Here is a 20,470-nt window from a genome sequence, read left to right on the forward strand (position 1 = left end):
AATTAGCATGATTATTAAGTAATCTGGTCACTTTTTTTGTTTTTACAATCATTACTTCAAGTATCTCTCATAGTATTAGTTTTGAGTAAAGTCATGTAAAGTAACTGCTCATGGTGGTACATGCTTATAATCCCAGCACCGAGGAGGCTGAGACAGGATTGCCAAGTTCCCAGCCAGCCTGGGCTATAGGACAAGACCTAGTCTCAAGGGGGCTTTAAAAAGTATTTTGATTTATTTTCTACTATTCATTCAATATTCTCTTCTTTATCCATATTTATTGAAAGTAGATTCCCTGGAATTTGTTCTCTGCTGTTCATATTTAAAGAGACTGAGAAGGCTGGGGTTCTCTACCTGGTACAGTGCTGTCTGTAATTTATAAAACCCTGGACTTGGGATCCCTGTCACTACATAAACTGAGTGTGACTGCTTGAGACAGAAATGCTCATTCTGGGGCAGTGGAGATGGGAAGATCAGAAGTTGAAGGTCATCCTAGGCTACAGGAGACCTCAACTCCCATCCTGCCCTTACCACCTCCCCCCCCCAAAATAATAACAGTAACAACAAAAACTGCATTCTGGAAGGCTAAATCTGTCTATGACAATTAAGTGATAATATAAGCAACTTATTGTCTGAAATATTTCCATTGCTGTGTAATTTTATCATAACTTATTTTTATTGGTTACTTCATACATTCTGGTAAGTTTTTGACTTGTTTTAGATTTGATTTTAATTTTGTGCGGATGGTAAGTGTTTGGCCTGATTGTATGTCTGTATACCATATGCATGCAGTTCCCTCAGAGACCATGGAGTCAATCCTCTGGAACTGAAGTTGAGTTGCAGATGGTTGTGAACCAATGTGGGAGCTGGGAATCGAGCCTGGGGCTTCTGGAATAGCAGCCAGTGCTCTTAACTGCTAAGCCATCTCTCCAACCCCTCTTGAATAGTTTTTAAATCCATTTTGTTTAGAACAACACAAAGAGAAAAGCAAATCTGTGCCTTCTTTGTGGTGTTCTGTCAGTTATTATCGCCAGTCTCCATTCCTACTTTATACATCAGGGTCTTTAAACTATCTGTCTGTCTGTCTGTTTTGGTCCTCCGAGACAGGGTCTCTCTGTGTAACAGTCCTGACTATCCTGGAACTTGCTTCATAGATCAGGCTGGCCTCGAACTCACAGAGATCCGTGCCTGCCTCTGCCCCCCCCCCCCAGTGCTGGGATTAAAGTGTGTATCTTAAGGCCGAGTGTGTTATCTCTATAATGCCAGCACTCAAGAGGCAAGATAATTCAATGGGTAAGAACTTAGCTGACAGTTTGAGTTAGGTTCCCTCCACTACAGTGGAGAGAGAATTGACTGCCAAGAGTTGTCCTCTGACCGCTTGCTGTTGCACATGCATTCACACACACTACACAGTAATAATACCTTTAAAAAAGAGAGCCGGCTAGGCTACATAACACATTTAAGGGCAACCTGGGCTATATACCGATTCTGTATCCAAAAAAAAAAAAAAAAAGTAGGAGAGGCAGGGCTCTTTTTCATGGTGTGTCCTAGGCAGTTGGTCATGTCAAGATGAAGCAGGATGTCTCCTTCCCAGCTACAGACTGTGGCTAGAGAGTGGGATGTCTTTGTGTTGCAGCTGCGTTTGTGGTGTTGATCACCCAGAGGCTAATTAAAAATGGGTGATGTTGAGAAAGGCAAGAAGAATTTTGTTCAGAAGTGTGCCCAGTGCCACACTGTGGAAAAGGGAGGCAAGCATAAGACTGGACCAAACCTCCATGGTCTGTTTGGGAGGAAGACAGGTCAGGCGGCTAGATTCTCATACACAGATGCCAACAAGAACAAAGGCATCGCCTGGGGAGAGGACACCCTGATGGAGTGTTTGGAGAATCCCAAAAAGTACATCCCTGGAACAAAAATGATCTTCGCTGGAATTAAGAAGAAGGGAGGGAGAGCAAACCTAATAGCTTATCTTAAAAAGGCTGCTAATGAGAAACTCCACTGCCTTATTTATTACAAAACAAATGTCTCATGACTTTTAATGTGTACTGTAATTTACTTCCTACCCCAAAATTCAGATCATGAACGGCTAACAATGCTTTGTTGGACAGTCCTGATTAATGAAAACTGACTTGTAGAAAAGTGGATGTGATCGTTTTTAAAGTAACGATTCCAGTTGCACAAACACTGTCACTGCTCTCCCTTTCTTAAGATAAGATTGGACTTAATTATTAAAGTTCTACTTTCCACAAAGATGGGGGTGTCACCTCAAACCTACTAAATGGTCTTATAATTAAATTTATATAATTGGACATATGAATATGTTTAAACACTGGGGAATTCTGTCACCATCTCAGAAACGAGAAGATTCACCTGTGGTAAAGTTTGTACTCCCTGCTGTTACAGGCAATGGCTAAAGATCGGGGGGCAACTGTCTATTCTTGACTCAGTGGTGTTATTTTATTAGAATTCCCTAAGTCAAAGGATGCTGCCTTTTACCATTGAAAGACACTTACTGTGGTCTATGTATAATATATCAAATAAAGAGTATTTAGCAATGTTTAAAAAAAAAGAAAGAAACCCATTGTAGTGGACGATGAATGCAAGCCTTCTCTTTTTTTTTTTTTTTTTTTTTTTTTTTTTTTTTTTTTTTTTTTCCGAGACAGGGTTTCTCTGTGGTTTTGGAGCCTGTCCTGGAACTAGCTCTGTAGACAGGGCTGGTCTTGAACTCACAGAGATCCGCCTGCCTCTGCCTCCCAAGTGCTGGGATTAAAGGCATGCGCCACCATCGCCCGGCTCAAGCCTCCTCTTTCTATAAGAAGCTCATGACCACAGAAGTAGCTCCTGGTATTTTGGCTGAAGAGTGAAAGGATTATGTGGTCCGAATCAGTGGTGGGAATTACAGTGTTTTCCTATGACACAAGCGGTTCTGACTGATGGTAGAGGGTACCTGCTAATGACTAAGGGGCTCTTTGTTTCCTAGGTTTGTCGTCCCCCCCCCCCCGCCCCGCACCCCCCCTACAGGGTTTCTCTTTGTTGCCCTGGATGTCCTGGAACTTGCTCTGTAGACCAGGCTGGCCTCAAACTCACAGAGATATGCTTGCCTCTGCCTCTTCAGTGCTGGGATTAAAAAGGGCATGTGCTCCAAGGGGGCATTCTTATAGACCAAGGAGAACTGGAGAGAGGAAGCACAAGCCTCAATCGGAGTGGTCTCAACTTGGTTATTGGAGAGCAAGAACGGTTTGGGGAGGGATATTCCTGGACTGAAAGATACTGTGCCTTGGCAGTCAGGGCCCAAAAGAACTAGCAGAATATTAAAACTTCTCAGTGTCTCTCTCTAAAGAAGATGGTATCTGCCAGTATTTCAGGAGACTTTAAAGAAAGTAAAAAGCAGGACCAAAGCACCCAAGATTGTGCTTTTACGTCACTCCAGTCAAAATAAAATCTTTAACAACAGTTGGGGAGTGGTAGTTGTGCGTGTCTTTATTTGTTTATTTATTTATTTTTATTTTTTTGGTTTTTTGAGACAGGGTTTCTCTGTGGCTTTGAACTTTAAGGTGGCTTTTCTAGTTCTGTGAAGAATGTCATTGGATTTTCATAGAGGTAGTGTTGAATCTGCAGGTCGCCTTCAATCACGGGACCATTTTCACACCATTAATTACACCAGCCGTGAGCTTGGAGGCCTTTCTGTCTTTCAGTGTGTCCTCCAGTTTCCTTCTTGGTGTCTTCAGGTCTTCATTCTAGAAGATTTTAGTTCCCTGGCTAGGTTTATTTCTGGATATGTTATTTTTTATGAAGTTATTCTGCATGGAATTTTCTTCCTTGAATTATTTCTCAGTAAATTGCTACTGCTATATAGAAAGGCTACTGATTTGGCGGTATATAGCATGAATAATACAAACCCAGAGACAGATATTGGGGTTCAACCTGAAGATCTGAAAATCAAAGCAGCCAAGCCACTAGAGAGCTTTCACCTCTATGAAATCCTCAGACTGAAAGGAGATCCTGCCTCCACGAATCCTCAGAATCAGACTGAGTATGAGACCTGTCTCCTCCTGTTGGATACTCCTCTCCAGTGCTGGGATTAAAGGTGCGCCACCACTCCCTGGCCTGTATGGCTGACGAGTGTGGCTGCTTTGCACTGATCTTCAGGCCATCCTTATTTATTAAAACACAAGTAATATACCACTATAGGGATATTGGTTTTGTATGCTGCTACTTTGCTGAAAATATTTAATAGAACTAAGAATTAATAATTTGACACCCTCCTTTCCCATTTATGCCTCATTTATTACATTCTTTTGTCTTATTTCTCTAGAAACTTGAGTCCTAAATTAAATAACAGTGGAGGAAGTGGACACCCTTGTCTCAGTCCTGGTTTTAAAGGAAATACCTTTTTGCCATTTGGTGTATAGTGGGAGCCTGCATGGGTCTGTTGTATCGGGCTGATGTGCTCAGACTTTTATCATGAGAGCTGAACTTTGAGATGATCGATATTTTTGTCCTCAAGTCTGTTTATGTGCTGTTTATTGATGTGCATATGTTGAGCTATCCTGGATCCCTGGAATGAAGCCAGCTTGGTCATGATATACAGTCTTCTAAATACATTCTTACATTTGCTCTGTAAGAATTTAATTTACTTTTGGATTTTTTTTATTTGTTTTGGCAGTTGGTTTATTTTATTTTATTTATTTTTTAGGCAGGTTTCACTACATAGCCCTGGCTGGCCCAGAACTCACTGTTTAGACCGTTAGCTCCTGTGATCTGTCTGCCCTTGAGTGTTGGGACTAGAGTTCACCACCATTCCTGCTTCCCTCCGTCCTCTTTCAATCTTTTTGCTTGTTATTAATCTGTTTTAAGTTGTGTATGTCCTCTTGGCTTAATTTTAATAGATCATTTAGAATTTTATCCATTTTTCCAATTTTCTGTAATATACTTTTTCAGATATTCTCTAATAATCCTCAGGACTTCATTGTAATCTGTTATAACATCTTTAAAATCTCAAATTGTATTAGTGTGGGCCATCTCTTTCTTTTGGTTAGTTTGCCTAAGTGAACTGCCAATTTTATTTTTTCTAAGAAGCAACTCCTTACTTGATTGATTCTGTGCATTGTTTTTAGTCTCCATGTTTATAGCTTTCATCCCTGTTTATTGTTTCATACCATGCACTGTGTTGGGGTGTGCTGTTTTTCTAGGTCTGTGAGGGTACACCATTAGGTTATTCTTTTAAGGCTCTTACGTGGCCCAGGCTGTTTTTTTCTGAAGCTAGCAGCCCCAGATGCCCCAGGTGCATCTGTGTGTATAGTTGTCCCAGCTCCTTGGTGAGTGACTCCCCTTATTAATATGCACACCTTTACTTCTCTCCCCACCATCCCCTCATCTGTTTTTGTTTTTTTAAAGAAGCATCTTTCTTCCTCACTCTGGCTGTCCTGGAACTCAGTCTGTAAACCAGTCTGACCTCAAACTCACAGAACTCCATCTGCCTCTGCCTCCCGATTAAAACTGTGAGCTACCACACCTGTCTTCTTCTAATTTTAAAGTGTAAAGTGTACTTTTTCAGATAGCTAAGGGGGAAGACCAAAAAGGAAAACAAAACAAAAACTTTTGGGGCTGGAGAAATGGCTCAGTGGTTAAGAGCACTGACTGCTCTTCCAGAGGTCCTGAGTTCAATTCCCAGCAACCACATGGTGGCTCGCAACCATCTATAATGAGACCCGGCGCCCCCTTTTGGCCTGCAGGCACACATGGAAGGAATGCTGTACATATAATAAATAAATAAATCTTAAAAAAAAAACTTTTGAAAAATCCTCACCCCCTCCCTTCATACAGTGTATTAAATACCTTTTGTGTGCCACTGTGTCTCAATGCAATCCTTTCTGAAGTAACCATGACAAAGAGAAGATGTGTATTGACCCTTTGTATCAGTCTAGAAATAGCATGCCTTTTCTTAACGACGTAAGAATCACTGCTTAGAAAATGATGCTTGTATAAAATGTGACTTTGATTCTTTTGTTTTGAACCTTTAGGTCCTTTAATCCATTTTTCCCACTGCTTGGCTGTTTTACAACACCGGGAGTCCAGCTGTGGGCAGTTTGGGCCATGCAACATGTTTGCAGCAAGAACCGTATGTACCAAAATTAGAACTATGGTTCAGGTGAAATGCTCCTTTACAGAAAGAAAGTCATTTTGAGGGGTGAAGGGTTGTTGAGTCTTTCCTATGTAGTCCTGACAAGCTGGGACAGAGCTGACTATACAGCTCTGGCTGGCCATAAACTCTCGGCAGTTCTTGTGCCTCAACTTTCTGAGTGGTGAGATGGATATGTACCACCATGCCTAGAACATGGCTGGACAAGACGTGTGTGTGTGTGTGTGTGTGTGTGTGTGTGTGTGTGTGTGTGTGTATGCCTGTATGCGCACACACACACACCTTCAGCCCAGAAAGACAAAGGGTTGGTTGTTTTTTTTTTTTAAAAGATGTTGGTTTGGTTTGGGGTTTTTTTTGGGGGGGATGTCAAGACAAGGTTTTGTAGTAGCTACAGAGCCAGTTCTGGAATTCTTTCTGTACACCAGACTGGCCTTGAACTCATGTAGATCTGCCTGCCTCTGCCTGAGTGCTGGGGTTAAGGTGCCACCACACCCAGCTCAAAAGCAATTTTTAAAGTGTATATCCGACTGTTTTCTGTTTTGTTTGAAATAGGTCTTACTATATAGACCAGGCTGGACTTGAACTGACAGAGATCCACCTGTTTGCCTCCCAAGTACTGGGATTAAAGGGGTGCTCCATGACTCCTGGCTGCACTGATTTTTAAGTACATTTACTTGCAAGTGTGTGTGTGTGTGTGTGTGTGTGTGTGTGTGTGCATGTGTGTGTTTCTCTGTGTGTGTGAGAGAGAGATAAACACATGATTTTGTGTGTACATGCACCCATATGTAGGCCAGAGGAGGGTGTAGGTGTCTTCCTCTCTTGCCTTCTGCCTTATTGTCACTGAACCAAAAGTTTGCTGTTTTGGGTAGGTTGGCTGGCCAGGGATTTAATGGAACTGGCCTTTCTTATCCCATAAAGCTGAAATTACATGCACACATGGCCATGCCTGACTTTTTATGTGGGTTCTAGAATTAGAACTCAGGCTCTCATGCTTGGACAGCAAACTCTCGTACCCACTGAACCATTTTCCCAGAACCAAGACACTTAAAATATAGAGTAAGAGATTTAGGTCGTATTACGAATTAAGTGAATCCTTCCAAAGTGTTTGGCAGGTGTGTTTGGTGGCACACTTATGTTCCACCAGTAAGGAAGTTGAGACAGGGTCAAAAAAAGTTTAGAGCCAGTCTGATCTGCATGACAAGACCATGTCTCACAAGAAAAACAAATCAGAAAGAGAAAGAGAGAAAGAAATAGGCACATTTAAAAAAAATAGTTGTGTAGCCAGGCATGGTGGCACAGTCCTTTAATCCCAGCACTCCTGAGGCAGAGGCGGGTGGATCTCTGAGTTCAAAGCTGGTTTACAGAGCAAGTTCAAGAACAGCCAGGACTACACAGAGAAACCTGTTTCAACAAAACAAAAGGCTGGGCTAAAGAGGTGGCTCAACAGTTAAGAGCACCAGCTGTTCTTCCGGAGGATCTGAGTTTGGGATTCTCGCATCCACATAGTGATTCAACCATCTGTAACTCCAGTTCCAGGGGATTTGATACCCTTTTCTGCCTTTCGCTGGGTCCTGGCATAAAAGGGATACACAGACAAACATGTAGAGAAGTAGACAAAATACCCATACACATAAAATAAGAATAATTGTTTTTAAGATTCCAGAATTCAAAGAAATAAAGAGATTAATAGAGGTGGAGCCTGTCCTGGAATTAGCTCCTGGAGACCAGGCTGGCCTTGAACTCACGGAGATCCGTCCTCTCTTTTTTTTTTTTTTTTTGTGACAGAGTCTTTAGTATGTAGATATACTTCATGTACCACCATGCCTGGCCTTTGATGTATTTTGTTTTGTTTTAAGCTCTGGAGAATTTGTTTGGTTTGTGGGATAACTTCAAAACAAAAATATTTTAAGAGAAATGTCATGTTTTCTTTCAGCTTCAAGGTATTGCAGCATGCTGATTGAAGAAGGAGGACTGCAGCATTTGTACAACATCAAAGAGCATGAGCAGACAGACCCCTACGTCCAGCAGATTGCTGTAGCCATTCTGGACAGTTTAGAAAAGCACATTGTGCGCCATGGGAGGCCCCCTCCCTGTAAAAGGCAGCCCCAGGCCCGACTAAATTGATAGCCATAGACAGTTAGAAATGAACAGTGGAAATCATTTTTTTGGTGGTTCATTGGAATGGTGTGCTCTCTGGTGTGGGGGTGTCTGTGATAAGAGTCCTGTGATCCATCTGGGCTTGGTAATGTACAGTCTGCTTTGTTCTGTGATTTTTAACTTAGGAGGAGAAAGGTCTTCCTTCATTATTGTCTTTTAGGAAATCTTTCATGTTTGAACTTAACCTGTGCTTGAGATTCTACAGTCTTATGATAAATTGCACAAACCCTTAGGCCAGACTTCTCTCGAGCCCTTCCAGGTAATTTGCAGTGTGAGCAGGGCTGCTGACGCAACATCAGCAGTGTTCGATTGTAAGATTTATTACGCTTCTGTAAAAATGCCTTCGTTCTCTGTGTGTCTTCCACAAGATGCATTTGTTTGTATGAGTGGAAACTGTTGTGTCTCTGGAAGCTCTGCTGTTTGGAGCCTGGATGGCAGTCAAAGAAAAACGAAAGAGAAGCTATGAAAGAAGAACGGAGTTGAAGAGGAATTAGACATTGCTTTTTTAGCTCTGAGAATGGACAGGTTCTCCTTGAGCCCCTCTCCCAAGGCCCGGAGCAGAAGCTGTTCTCCAAGCTGAAGGCTGGGAGTGTGAACTCTTTCTGCAGGCTACTCTAGAACTACTCGCCCAGTTACACAGTGTAGCGTCACAGCATTGCATGTCAAAGCCTCTCGGAGACACTGGCTGTCATGCTGTAAGAGTGCGGTTTTTTAAATGTCGCTGGTTAAGCTGCCTGTTTTACCCCTTCTTTTCCAAAGTCAGTTTTATTCAGTGGAGTAGACTATTTACAGAGTTAACTTGCTTAGTTAAAATACAATTGACAACAGAAAAACTGCTATAAAAATTTAACCTTGAGTTGGGGTGTGGCTCAGTGGTAGAGTGTGTTCTTAGCATGTATGGATTCAATACCCAGCACTACATACAGAAATGTTAATTTTCTCTCTTCTGATAAAATATGGTTATCTGTTAGCATCAATGGCTCATACCTGTACTCACTCAGGAGACTGAGGTGGGGGGAGGGTGCCATGAGTTTGAGGCCAGTCTGTGTCAGAGAGACAGTTAGTGTATCTTCATTATGTGTCATGTTAGAAGATGTCCACACCTCACTCCAAACGTGCAGGAGAAGAAGAGGCTGCTATGGTTACACGTGCAGCGCATGGGTAGAAGGAAAGTTTTGATGGACGTCTTTTAGACAGTGGCCTGTCCTTTAAGATAGTTGATAGAATGAAGAATCAGTTATTGTCCTGCAAACCTGGGATATATCAAGTTACCAACAAACTTAATTTCCATTTTAAGATGGGAATAGTGGAGACCTATAATCCAGTAATCACAAGGGTGAGACAGAAGGAACTAGAAGTTAGAGATGAACTTAGGCTACAGAGTAGCAAGCCCGCCTGGGCCCTAGAGGGAAACTGTTTCTCACAGGCTGCATGACAGCGAGACCCGTCCCAAACAAACAGCAGCAGCTCGTTCTGTGAGCGGGCTGAGCCTGAAAGTTCTTCTGACCACATTTTATTCCTGCACATCTTAAATGCTTTCAATAGAACTTTAAAATGATTTTTTTTTTTTTTTTTGGTTTTTCGAGACAGGGTTTCTCTGTGGCTTTGGAGCCTGTCCTGGAACTAGCTCTGTAAACCAGGCTGGTCTCGAACTCACAGAGATCCGCCTGCCTCTGCCTCCCGAGTGCTGGGATTAAAGGCGTGCGCCACCATCGCCCGGCTAAAATGATATTTTTAAATAACTCACAAATATTTCAGTGTAGAGGGGAGCTAGTTTAAGCTGGGCATGGGGGCTTGTAATGTAGAATATGAAGGCGAGAGGATTGTGAGTTCTAAGCCAGCCTGGGCTACATGAGAGTCCCTGTCTATTAAAAAAAAAAAAAGGAAAAGAAAAAAAAACCAACAAGCTGATTGACTCATCAGTATGCTTTTGACATGTCTGACTCATGTTTCTACTGCTGTCACACTTCAGACTTGAATGTTTAGGGCTTCCTTTGTAGGAATGAATACTGAATCAAACTAAAAGAAAACAGATACACAGAATTGTCAAAAAGCCATATAAAACAATGGTTTAATTCTTACTTCATTGGTTCCAGGGATTTTTAGAGCCATAACATACATTTTTGCCTGAAATGGTTGCTCAAACCTATGATTGCCACGGAGAGAGGATAGTTTGAGGCTAGCCTGGGCTACCTAGTGTGCTGGTCTCAACAGCTCCACCACAGAAGGATGCATTCTTCATAGTTAATCATAGTTTAGAGGAAAATTCTGTCAAAGGAGTTTTGCTTTTTGTTAACATTTCACCCCCAATTTTAATGTCTAAAATTAAAATTTTGACAGCAGGATATTCTGCAGTAAATCACAAGTTGGTGCTATTGACCAGCCAGGTCTACCTAGTATGCTTGGGGAGAGCCTATTTGAGAACTTTGGCTTCAGATGTCAGGACAAGAGTGCATGTTCCTATAGACCAATACTAAACTGTGTGCTTTACTAATCTTTAGAATAAGAAGCCAGCTGTGGTGGCATACACCTGCAATCCCAATATCACCAGCTGCATAGCAAATTCAAAACCCTGTCTCAAGAAGCAGAACAAGAGTAGCCAAAACTACAGAATTTTTCACAGTAACCTGATACATGAAGACTCAAATACATTTCAGTTTATATTTCACAGGTCAGTCAAGACTTCATTCCAGACCTAAACAAAAACTGTTCACATCCCAAATATATCAAGATGTTAGCACCTCTGTGCTTTTGATTTTTGGTTGTTGGGGAGTGGTGTGTTTTTGTTTTTGAGATAGCGTCTCACTAAGTATAGATACAGGGCTGTGGTCTACTTTGATCCCACTCAGCTGACAATTCTGAGTAAGTGCTAAGATTCCAGGCACATGCTGCTGTGTCTGGCTCTGTGATGGTTCTGGAAGCTGTCATCAAGACAGGATTTTCAATTCTAATTGAAAATAGCTGAATATAGCTAAATCCTGAGTATAGCCAAAATATAGTAAATATAGTAAATCTCTAACAGGCCTCTCCTTCATAATTGAGGACCATAATGAAGTACTTGGTACTTCCAAAGTCATTGGCTTAGGGGTGTGCTTTCAAGCAGCTTAGACTAAGCTGAATGACCTTGTTGAACCCATCAGTGTACTCAGACACAAGCCATTGAGTAGCAACACTTGAGTCAGCTGAAGGAAATACATGCACAAGGTCCCAGGTCCAGTCCCCAGCATCCCGCCCAGCAAGGAAATGAAATAAGACTTCATAAGATTGTAATCGAATAAAGCAAAGTATAGCAGATCAAAGCATCTGGTGTTTGTGCATCAAGTCAGGTTTTTTTTTTTTTTTTTTTTTTTAATTTTTCGAGACAGGGTTTCTCTGTAGCTTTGGAGCCTATCCTGGCACTAGCTCTTGTAGACCAGGCTGGCCTCGAACTCACAGAGATCCACCTGCCTCTGCCTCCCGAGTGCTGGGATTAAAGGCGTGCGCCACCACCGCCCGGCTGCATCAAGTCAGTTTTGCTGTGGTCTTTATACTCTGACTTTTTTCTCATGGGTTGAGAGTGTAACTCAGCTCAGTACTAGAGTGAGTGGCTCTGAGTTAAATTCCTACTATCAGAAAACTAAAAATCTTAATAAAACCATAAATCAAGAAGTAATGGGGTGGACACAGTGACTACTGATTGTAGCTGATTTAAAAGGTTTAAGAGAGTCCTATCAGACCCACAGGTTCAGAAGTCGACCATTACTGTTGCTGTTTGTTAGCCTGGCAGGCGAGTTCACCCACTCAGGATGAATGAAAACCGCCCTGGGAGTTCGCTTCTCTATTTTTTGTTTCTAAAGAATCAAAGGTCCATGTTTAAAACCACTAACCAGCCATGATTGGTGGCTCACGGCTTTAATCCAGTACTTGGGAGGCAGAGGCAAGAGGATTTCTGTGAGTTTAGGGTTCGTCTCATCTACATAGTTGCAGGAGAGCCAGGGCTATGCAGGGAGACCTTGTGTCAAAACAAAAACTGCATCAATCACATAAATCCAGGTAATGATATTTCTCTTAGGAATGAGTCCTTTTATGCTGGCCTGTTGTCTTCCTATTCAATTTTTATATTTTTTACTTGTTTTTTTTTTCTTTGTTCTGTTTCATGTAACCAGAACTAGTTTAGAACTCTCAACCATCCTGCCTGTGAGCCCCAAACACACCACCGTACCACCTTCCTGACTGTTAGTCACTTCAGCATGACTGTTGAGACAGCACTGGTCTGTCTTTGATGCTCTTCAACCATACTTCCCCCCTTTTGGTATATGTTACTGAACACATTAAATATACAAAATTGGGGTGACTTAGTGAACAGTAAGTTTGGCTTAGTTTTTGGTTTTGCTTCATTTTTTATTTGAAACAGGATCTTACATACCCCGAGCTGGTCTCAAACTCACTATGTATCTAAGGATGTCTTTGAATGCTGCCTCCCCATGCTAAATGTTGGGATTACAGGCATGAACCTCCACCCCCAGCTATTTTTGCCTTTTTTAAAAAAATGATTTTATGTGCATTGGTGTTTTCCCCGCATGTATGTCTATGTGACGGTGTCAGATCCTCTGAAACTGGAGTTACAGACAGTTGTGAACTGCCTTCTGGGAATTTAACCTGGCTTCTCTGGAAGAGCAGTCTGTGCTCTTAACCGCTGAGCCATCTCTCTAGCCCTTATTTTTGCCTTTTTGAGATAAGAGTCTGGATATATATATTTCCAGGCTGGCCCTAGCCCTCTGAGTGCTGGGATTATAGGAGTGTACCAAGCCAGGTGTGACGTTTTAAAATAAATCCTCTGCCCAGAACAGTGTGTAACAGTACTCAGAGCAAAGGGGAGAAGAGGTAACAGAACGAACCATTTTGTACATGATAACCTGCAACCTGTCTCCTCTCTGATGGCATACTTTTATTAGTTGGTTAGTTGTGATTTAAACAGTGTAAATAAGTTGAAGACAGGTTAAGGCAGTGCCTTACTGTCGGCTAATAAGGGCTCTTCTGGCTTTATCTGCATATTTATGCAAAGAGTTTGTATGTTTGGGCTTCAGAACTGCTGAGACTGCTTCTGGAGAGATGTCCATATTAGTGATGTGTAAACCCACTAGTGATAGGAATAGAGTGTGACAGAGAATTTTGCAGTTGGGTTTTAGGTGTGTGTCATGGCTTATATTACTTAGAATTTCATGGACCGACTTTGCATGATGTGGCAATACTTTGTGGTACATGCATTTGTTTCCAAATCTTAACCCAAGAGACTGTGATGACAATAGCCTTTAAAAAACATTTTCTGTCTTTCCACTGCCCTACTTTTTTTTTTAAAAAAAAATACAGTATGCAAAACTCAATTCATAGCCAGTAGTGGTGGCTCATGCCTTTAAATCCTAGCACTCAGGAGGCAGAGATAAGCCAATCTCTGAGCTAGAGGCCAGCCTGGTCTACAGGCTCCAAAGTTTTGAGAAACCCTGTCTTGAGACACCCCACACACACACACAAAAGAAAATGTACTACTGTGCTGAGGGGATGGCTTTCTAGGACAGCACAGCCTAGCTGACAGTCAGACCAGTGGTAAGAACATGCCAGGCAGTGTGCTAACATATGCTGTAACCTAACATGCAAGTGCTGGGGCAGGAAGATTGTGAGGTCTATACTGTCTTCCCCTATATTCTCAGATGCCAGGGAAGCTGAGGTAAGATCATTTGAGTACTTAAATTTGAGGACTTAAGTGAGATGTGAGTTTAAGATGAGCCTGGGTAACATAAAAATATCCCACCCCCAAAAATATAATTGTTCCAGGACAGGCTCGAAAAGCTTCAGAGAAACTCTGTCTCAAAACACACACACACACTTACATACATACATATAATTGTTAGTTGGGTGTGGTAGTGCATGACTTTAATCCCAGGGCTTGGAGACAGATCCCTGAGTTTGAGGTTAGCCTGGTCTGCAGAGTGAGTTCCAGGACAGCCAGGCTACACAGAGAAACTCTGTCTTGAAAAACCAGTTATACATATTTTTTTCAAGATTTATCAAAATTATTTTGTGGCAGATCATAAATCTATTTCATTAATGGTAAAGACTTGATTTTGAGCTTACTCTACGGAAAACTTTGAGTTCTTTTAAGGATTTTGTTTGTTGTTTTTTTTTGCGGGGGAGGGTTGTTTGCTTTTTTGATAGGGTTTCTCTCCTGGAACTCACTTTGGAGACCAGGCTGGCTTTGAACTCACAGAGATCTGCCTGCCTCTTCCTTTGTATTTTTTATTTTTAGTCAAGAGTCTTAATATGTTGCCCTGGCTGTCCTAGAACTCGCTCCGTAGAGCAGCAGGCTGGCCTGGATCTGTCACAGAGATCCACCTGCCTCTGCCTTCCAAATGCTGAGATTAAAGGTGTGCACCATTACACCGGATTCTTAATCTTATTTTAATCAACTTTGAAGCAAGAAGTTTTTGAAATAATGAAAGTTGAGACACTTTTCATAAAAGGAAATCTTTGGGAACATTTTTTTCCTCTTAAAGAATGTCAAAATTTCTCAGATAGTCTGCAGAAACATCTTTTTTCAGTCACCAACTTGTGTGGGCCAGTGAGATGTCTTAATGGGTAAAGGCGCTTGCTGCCAAGGCTGAGCTCCCTTCCCTGTGGTCGAAGGAGCCAGCTGACTCCCACAAGTTGTCCTCTGAGCCCACGTATGCATTATGTACACACTCATGCCCCACGTTAAATAGAGAAGTATAACAAAATGAATCACCAACTTTTCATGTCCACACTGAGGAGACAAAGCAGAAGGGTCTTGAATTGGAGGCCAGCTTGAGCTGCTAAGTGAGGTCCAGGCCATCTTGGGCTACATAGAAAAACCTTGTTTGCAAAGTTCAAAATAAGTGATTAATGACAAAATAAAATCTTTGATTCTGCAGGATTCCTCTGTCAAATTTTAAACTTGTGCATATGAAAAACTGTCTTTTCTTTGAACTCCTGTGCGTTTACCTCTTCAAGGCAAGGAAACCCATCAGGAAACTGAATGTGTATATCTCAGACAACAATCCTGAATTGTTTGGGCTAAAGATATTCTGGTTATGGGCTGGTGAGCAAGAGTATTCTGCACATGAATCATGCTGTATATTCAAGTGGAACAGTACTTAAGTATTAATGTTGTATGTACAAATTGGGATTTTTTTTTGCTTAAATAAATGTTACAAATTTTACGTAAATATGTCGTTTCACTCATATACTTTGAAATTTAATATTAAGCCAAGCTTTATGTTCCTTAGTAATCTATTGTGACGAGTGCTTTCTGAAACCTGCAGACTAGAACATCATTCCTTAATAAAGTACGTATGTTAGAGCCAAACTTGCTGGTATACACTTGTAATCCCAGCACTTAGGGAGACTGAAACAGGACTCAAGTCCAAGGCCAGCCTGTATGATATAGTGAGACCCCCCCCACACACACTTCAACAACAACAAAATTTTGTTTTAAAATAAGGTTTGGGTTCGTCACTCATTGGTAGAGGGATTATTAAACATGCTCTGACACGTCAAGGAATTTAATTTTAATGGAGAAGCATAATAGATACTATTTCACAGTGTGTTCTAGAACAGTCTGAAGTGCTTTTTAAAGGGACCAATGACCACATCTAATTTTAACTGAACAGTTGAGTCCAATTAGTCCAAAAAATCCCTAGAGGGTAGGGCAGTAGTGGTACACGCCTTTAATCCCAGCACTCAGAAGGCAGAGGCAGATGAGTTTGAGGCCAGCCTGGTTTACAGAACTAGTTCCATGGCAGCCAGGGCTACATAGAGAAACCCTGTCTCAAAAAACAAAACAACAAAAAAAAGTTCTGGAGAAAATGATACCTGGGTTTGTCATCAACAGTGGAGATTGTGAAGTGAAGCTGCAGTCAGTCCCCTCTCTACTTGGGTACAGTTGAGATCTTGACTAACCGCTACAATAAAGAATTTAAGGACAGCTGAAGAGGTGACTCAGCGATTAAAGAGTATAGGCTCCTCCAGAGGACTGGTGTTTTCTTTCCACCACCCACATGGAGGCTCACAACTTCGGCTCTAGGGGATCCAATACCTCTTCCTGGCTTCTATAAGCACTACATGCATGTGGTATACAGACATACACACAAGCATACACATACCAATAAAACAAGCAAGACATGGTAATGTGTGCCTTTAATCAGAGCTTTTGGGAGGCAGAGGTAGGTGGATCTCTGAGTTTGAGGCCAGCCTGGTCTACAGATCAAGTTCCAGGAGAGTAGGAGCTACACAGAGAAACCCTGTCTTGGAAATAAATAAAAATAAGACAGTTTATAGACAAGTCAACCTGACAATAGGTGCCCACACTTAATCCCAGCACTGAGGGGGCTTTGGTTAGAGGTTTGACAGTCATTTTGCATACACAAATTTAAATAGTATTTTTAAAAATACAAAGTAAATAAAAAACCTCACTGCCTAGGATGTTACTACCATGCAAAGTTCCACCACACATACACAACTGTGAACTGAACCTAGGCACATGCTAGGTTAGTGATCTACTACTGAGCTATAGTTCAGTCTTTGAAAAGTTTCTCCTGAGATAAAGTCTTGCTAGGTGGTCCATGTTCTCCTTGTACTCACCCCGTAGCCCAGGCAGGTCCTGAACTTGTGATTCCCCCTACCTCAGCGTCCCAAGCAGGCATTACTGTTTAGGCTCCACAGAATTATGAAAAGATGTTGACTGTAAGGGATGGAGATCTAACGCAGTTAATAATACTAGAAATCCTTTGTTGGCTGGTGAAAACACTTAGGTAGGTTAAGGCACTTGCCTCCAAGCCTGACAACTTGAGTTTGATGCTCAGAATCTAGATAATTGAAATGGATTATTAAAAATGCTGCAGGATTAAGAATGCGGCAGGCAGCAGAAACACTGCAGGTCCCCAAGCGGTGGTAGCGGGCCATGTAGCAGCAGGCCCTGAGAGCAGCCAGTCCCAGGCAGGGACAGCTAGCTGCAGGTCCCTTTGCAGTGGCTGGTCCAGGGTAGGGAGATGCATGCCCATGCAGAGTGAGGTTGGATGTTTATTTAGTGGTTATGGAAAGGAGGGGAGAAGAGAAGAGTAAGTAGAGATGCAGAGAGAGAGAGAGAGAGAGAGAGAGAGAGAGAGAGAGAGAGACCCCCAGGTTCGATCCCTGGCACTATATAAAACTGGAGAAATGATTCAGCAGTTAAGAATGTGTACTGTTAGCCGGGCGATGGTGGCGCATGCCTTTAATCCCAGCACTCGGGAGGCAGAGGCAGGCTCTGTGAGTTCGAGACCAGCCTGGTCTACAGAGCTAGTTCCAGGACAGGCTCCAAAGCCACAGAGAAACCCTGTCTCGAAAAACGAAAAAAAAAAAAAAAAAAGTGTACTGTTGGCTTAAAACATTTTTTCTTGCTTGTTTCGAGATGGTGTTTAGCTATATAACTAAAATGGCTTCCAAGTCAGTAGGTAGCCCAGGATGGAACCTATGTGGGCAATATCCTGCCTTACCTTTCAAGTACTGGGATAACAGGCTCTGCCACCACAGTTGGAGACTACTCTTTTTTTTTTCTTTTAAGATTTATTTATTTATTTTTATTTATTATGTATACAATATTCTGTCTGTGTGTATGCCTGCAGGCCAGAAGAGGGCACCAGATGGTTGTGAGCCACCATATGGTTGCTGGGAATTGAACTCAGGACCTCTGGAAGAGCAGGCAATGCTCTTAACCCCTGAGCCATCTCTCCAGCCCCCTAAAATTTATATATTATATATAAAATGTTCTGCCTGCATATGCCTGCACGCCAGGAGAGGGCACCAGATCTCACTACAGATGGTTGTGAGTCGCCATGTGGTTGCTGGGAAGTGCTGTTAAGTGTTGAGCCATCTCTCCAGCCATCTCCCTGGATCCTGCTCTTGTAATGTTTTTATTTTCTACACAGGACTGTGGATCCCAAGTCTGGGCATGAGTTCTACCACTGAATGCATCCTTAGACCCGTATAACTTTTTCTATATAATTCTTGTTCTAATTGTATTTTAAATTTTTTCTTGACAATTCCATAATGCATACAATGTTTCTTGACCTTCTCCAGAACCCCCAACACATGCCTCTCCCAACTTCATGCCCTCTTTATTTTTTTTAACACTTTATTTGATGTGCATTGGTGTGAAGGTGTCAGATCCCCTGGAATTGGAGTTACAGACAGTTGTGAGCTGCCATGTGGGTTCTGGGAATTGAACCCTGGTCCTAGAGAAGAGCAGTCAGCATTCTTAACCACTGAACCATCTCTCTAGTCCCCTCTGTATAATTCTTTTTTTTAATATTTATTTATTCATTATGGATACAATATTCTGTCTGTGTGTGTCTGCAGGCCAGAAGACGGCACCAGACCTCATTACAGATGGTTGTGAGCCACCATGTGGTTGCTGGGAATTGAACTCAGGACCTTTGGAAGAGCAGACAATGCTCTTAACCACTGAGCCATCTCTCCAGCCCTGTATAATTCTTAAAATTCATTTTTCTTAGCATTAAATTGTCTGCCCAGTAAGTGATTTAGTAGAGTTTTGTTTTTTATCACCCCACCCTAGGTTTATCTTTTTGTTGTTTTTGAGACAGGATCTTCCTGTCTCAGTCTTCTTGTTCCCAGACTGCTGGGGTTATAGTCATGTACCCATGTCTTTGTGTCTTTATGTCCTGCTCTTTTGCTGTATATATAAAACGGGGCCTGGAGAGATGGATCAGTTATGAAGAGTGCTGGCTGCTCTTGCAGAGGGCTGGAACTCAAGCCCCAGTTCCTTCATAGCAGCTCCCGATCATCTGTATCTCCAGTTCCAGGGCATCTGGTGCCCTCTTCTGGGGAGGTGCACATGTGGTGTACACACATAAACAGGTAGAACACCCAAACACATGAAATGAAATAAAAATTCTTTTATTGTTGGTGTGTGTATTGGGTATGGGTACCCTCTCCTCTGTGCATGCAGAGGATGATGTTGGGGTGTCTTCTCTCACTTCAGTCACTCTGCTGACAGTCTCCAGCTGAACTTGAACTTGGCTGGCTTGCCAATGAGAACGGACCCGTCAGTCTTGGCCATGGGTGCCTTTACCCTCTAAGTCATCTCACCAATCCAACCTGAAGTCTTTTTTTAATTCTATTGACAAATTTGTGTGTATACAGGTATATGTGTGTGGGTGTACACACATGCCACATCAACCCCATCAAGGTCAGTAGGGATCAGTTTTCTTCCACCACGTGGATCCTGGGGATTGAATTCATTGAAAAGTTTCTATATCCCATAAGCCTCTCTGCCGATGCAATAATCCAAATCAGACCAAATCAAACTGAATTAGAAAAAGCCTAGGTTTAATGGATATAAACACTCCTGGGTGGCTTTCCAGCCCCCCAAAGAGGAGACAGGAAAGAAAGTCCAGAAAAACACGGGGAGAGGCAGTTAAAATACCCTGTGGGAGTGGTCATGAGCATTTCTGGGGAGGAGTCATCATTTGGACGGCTTTCTGGGTGGGGGGCAGAGTCTGGAGGGAGGTCTTTCCACTTTCTAATGTCTTCAAAGATTTAAAGTTCTTGTCATACAAGTCTTCTACTTATTTGGTCAGAGTTACTCCAAGATATTTTATGCTATTTGTGGCTATTGTGAAGGGCGTTGATTCTCTGATTTCTTCCCCAGCCCTTTTATCATCTGTGTACAGGAGGGCTACTGATTTTTTTTGAGTTAATCTTGTATCCTGCTACATTGCTCAAAGTGTTTATGAGTTGTAGAAGTTCCTTGGTAAAATTTTTGGGATCACTTATGTAAACTGTCATATCATCAGCAAACAGTGAGAGTTTGACTTCTTCTTTTCCAATTTGTATCCCCTTGATCTCCCTTTGTTGTCTTATTGCTCTAGCTAGGACCTCAAGAACTATATTGAATAGGTATGGAGAGAATGGACAACCTTGTCTTGCTCCTGATTTCAGTGGAATCGCTGGGAGTTTCTCTCCATTTAGTTTGATGTTGGCTGTTGACTTGCTATATATTGCCTTAATGATGTTTAGGTATGTTCCTCGTATTCCTGCTCTCTCCAAGATCTTTATCACCACTCATAAATCCAGTTCCAGGAGACAGGACACCCTCTTCCGACCTCTGCAAGCACTAGGTATGCA

The 20,470-nt window shown here is 42.1% G+C and overlaps 2 protein-coding genes across 6 annotated transcripts in view; both read left to right on the top strand.

The window, feature by feature from the left end:
- Zyg11b (zyg-11 family member B, cell cycle regulator) overlaps positions 1 to 15,516 on the top strand; it is a 58,502-nt gene extending 42,986 nt beyond the window's left edge. For 4 of the 5 annotated variants that reach the window (XM_050136188.1, XM_050136191.1, XM_050136190.1 and 1 more), the window contains 2 exons: positions 6,021 to 6,118; positions 8,073 to 15,516. In XM_050136188.1, the coding sequence (XP_049992145.1) occupies positions 6,021 to 6,118; positions 8,073 to 8,263 (289 nt within the window). In that variant the 3' untranslated portion in view covers positions 8,264 to 15,516. The remainder of the gene's footprint in view (positions 1 to 6,020; positions 6,119 to 8,072) is intronic. The other variant, XR_007590721.1, reaches the window with a different exon arrangement.
- On the top strand, positions 5 to 2,624 carry LOC126497931 (cytochrome c, somatic-like). Its single transcript, XM_050136192.1, has one exon. It carries the CDS (start codon positions 1,673 to 1,675, stop codon positions 2,027 to 2,029), a length of 357 nt encoding a protein of 118 aa, XP_049992149.1. The 5' UTR covers positions 5 to 1,672; the 3' UTR covers positions 2,030 to 2,624.
- Positions 15,517 to 20,470: the final 4,954 nt, after the last annotated feature.

This window comes from Alexandromys fortis, unplaced genomic scaffold (assembly GCF_014885135.2).
Source record: "Alexandromys fortis isolate MF-2015 unplaced genomic scaffold, M_Fortis_MF-2015_v1.1 scaffold_13, whole genome shotgun sequence".
NCBI classification, from domain to species: domain Eukaryota; kingdom Metazoa; phylum Chordata; class Mammalia; order Rodentia; family Cricetidae; genus Alexandromys; species Alexandromys fortis.

What these genes read in the sequence shown, in the direction of transcription:
- LOC126497931 (XM_050136192.1), top strand. Translation starts at nt 1,673, where the DNA reads ATGGGTGATGTTGAGAAAGGCAAGAAGAATTTTGTTCAGAAGTGTGCC.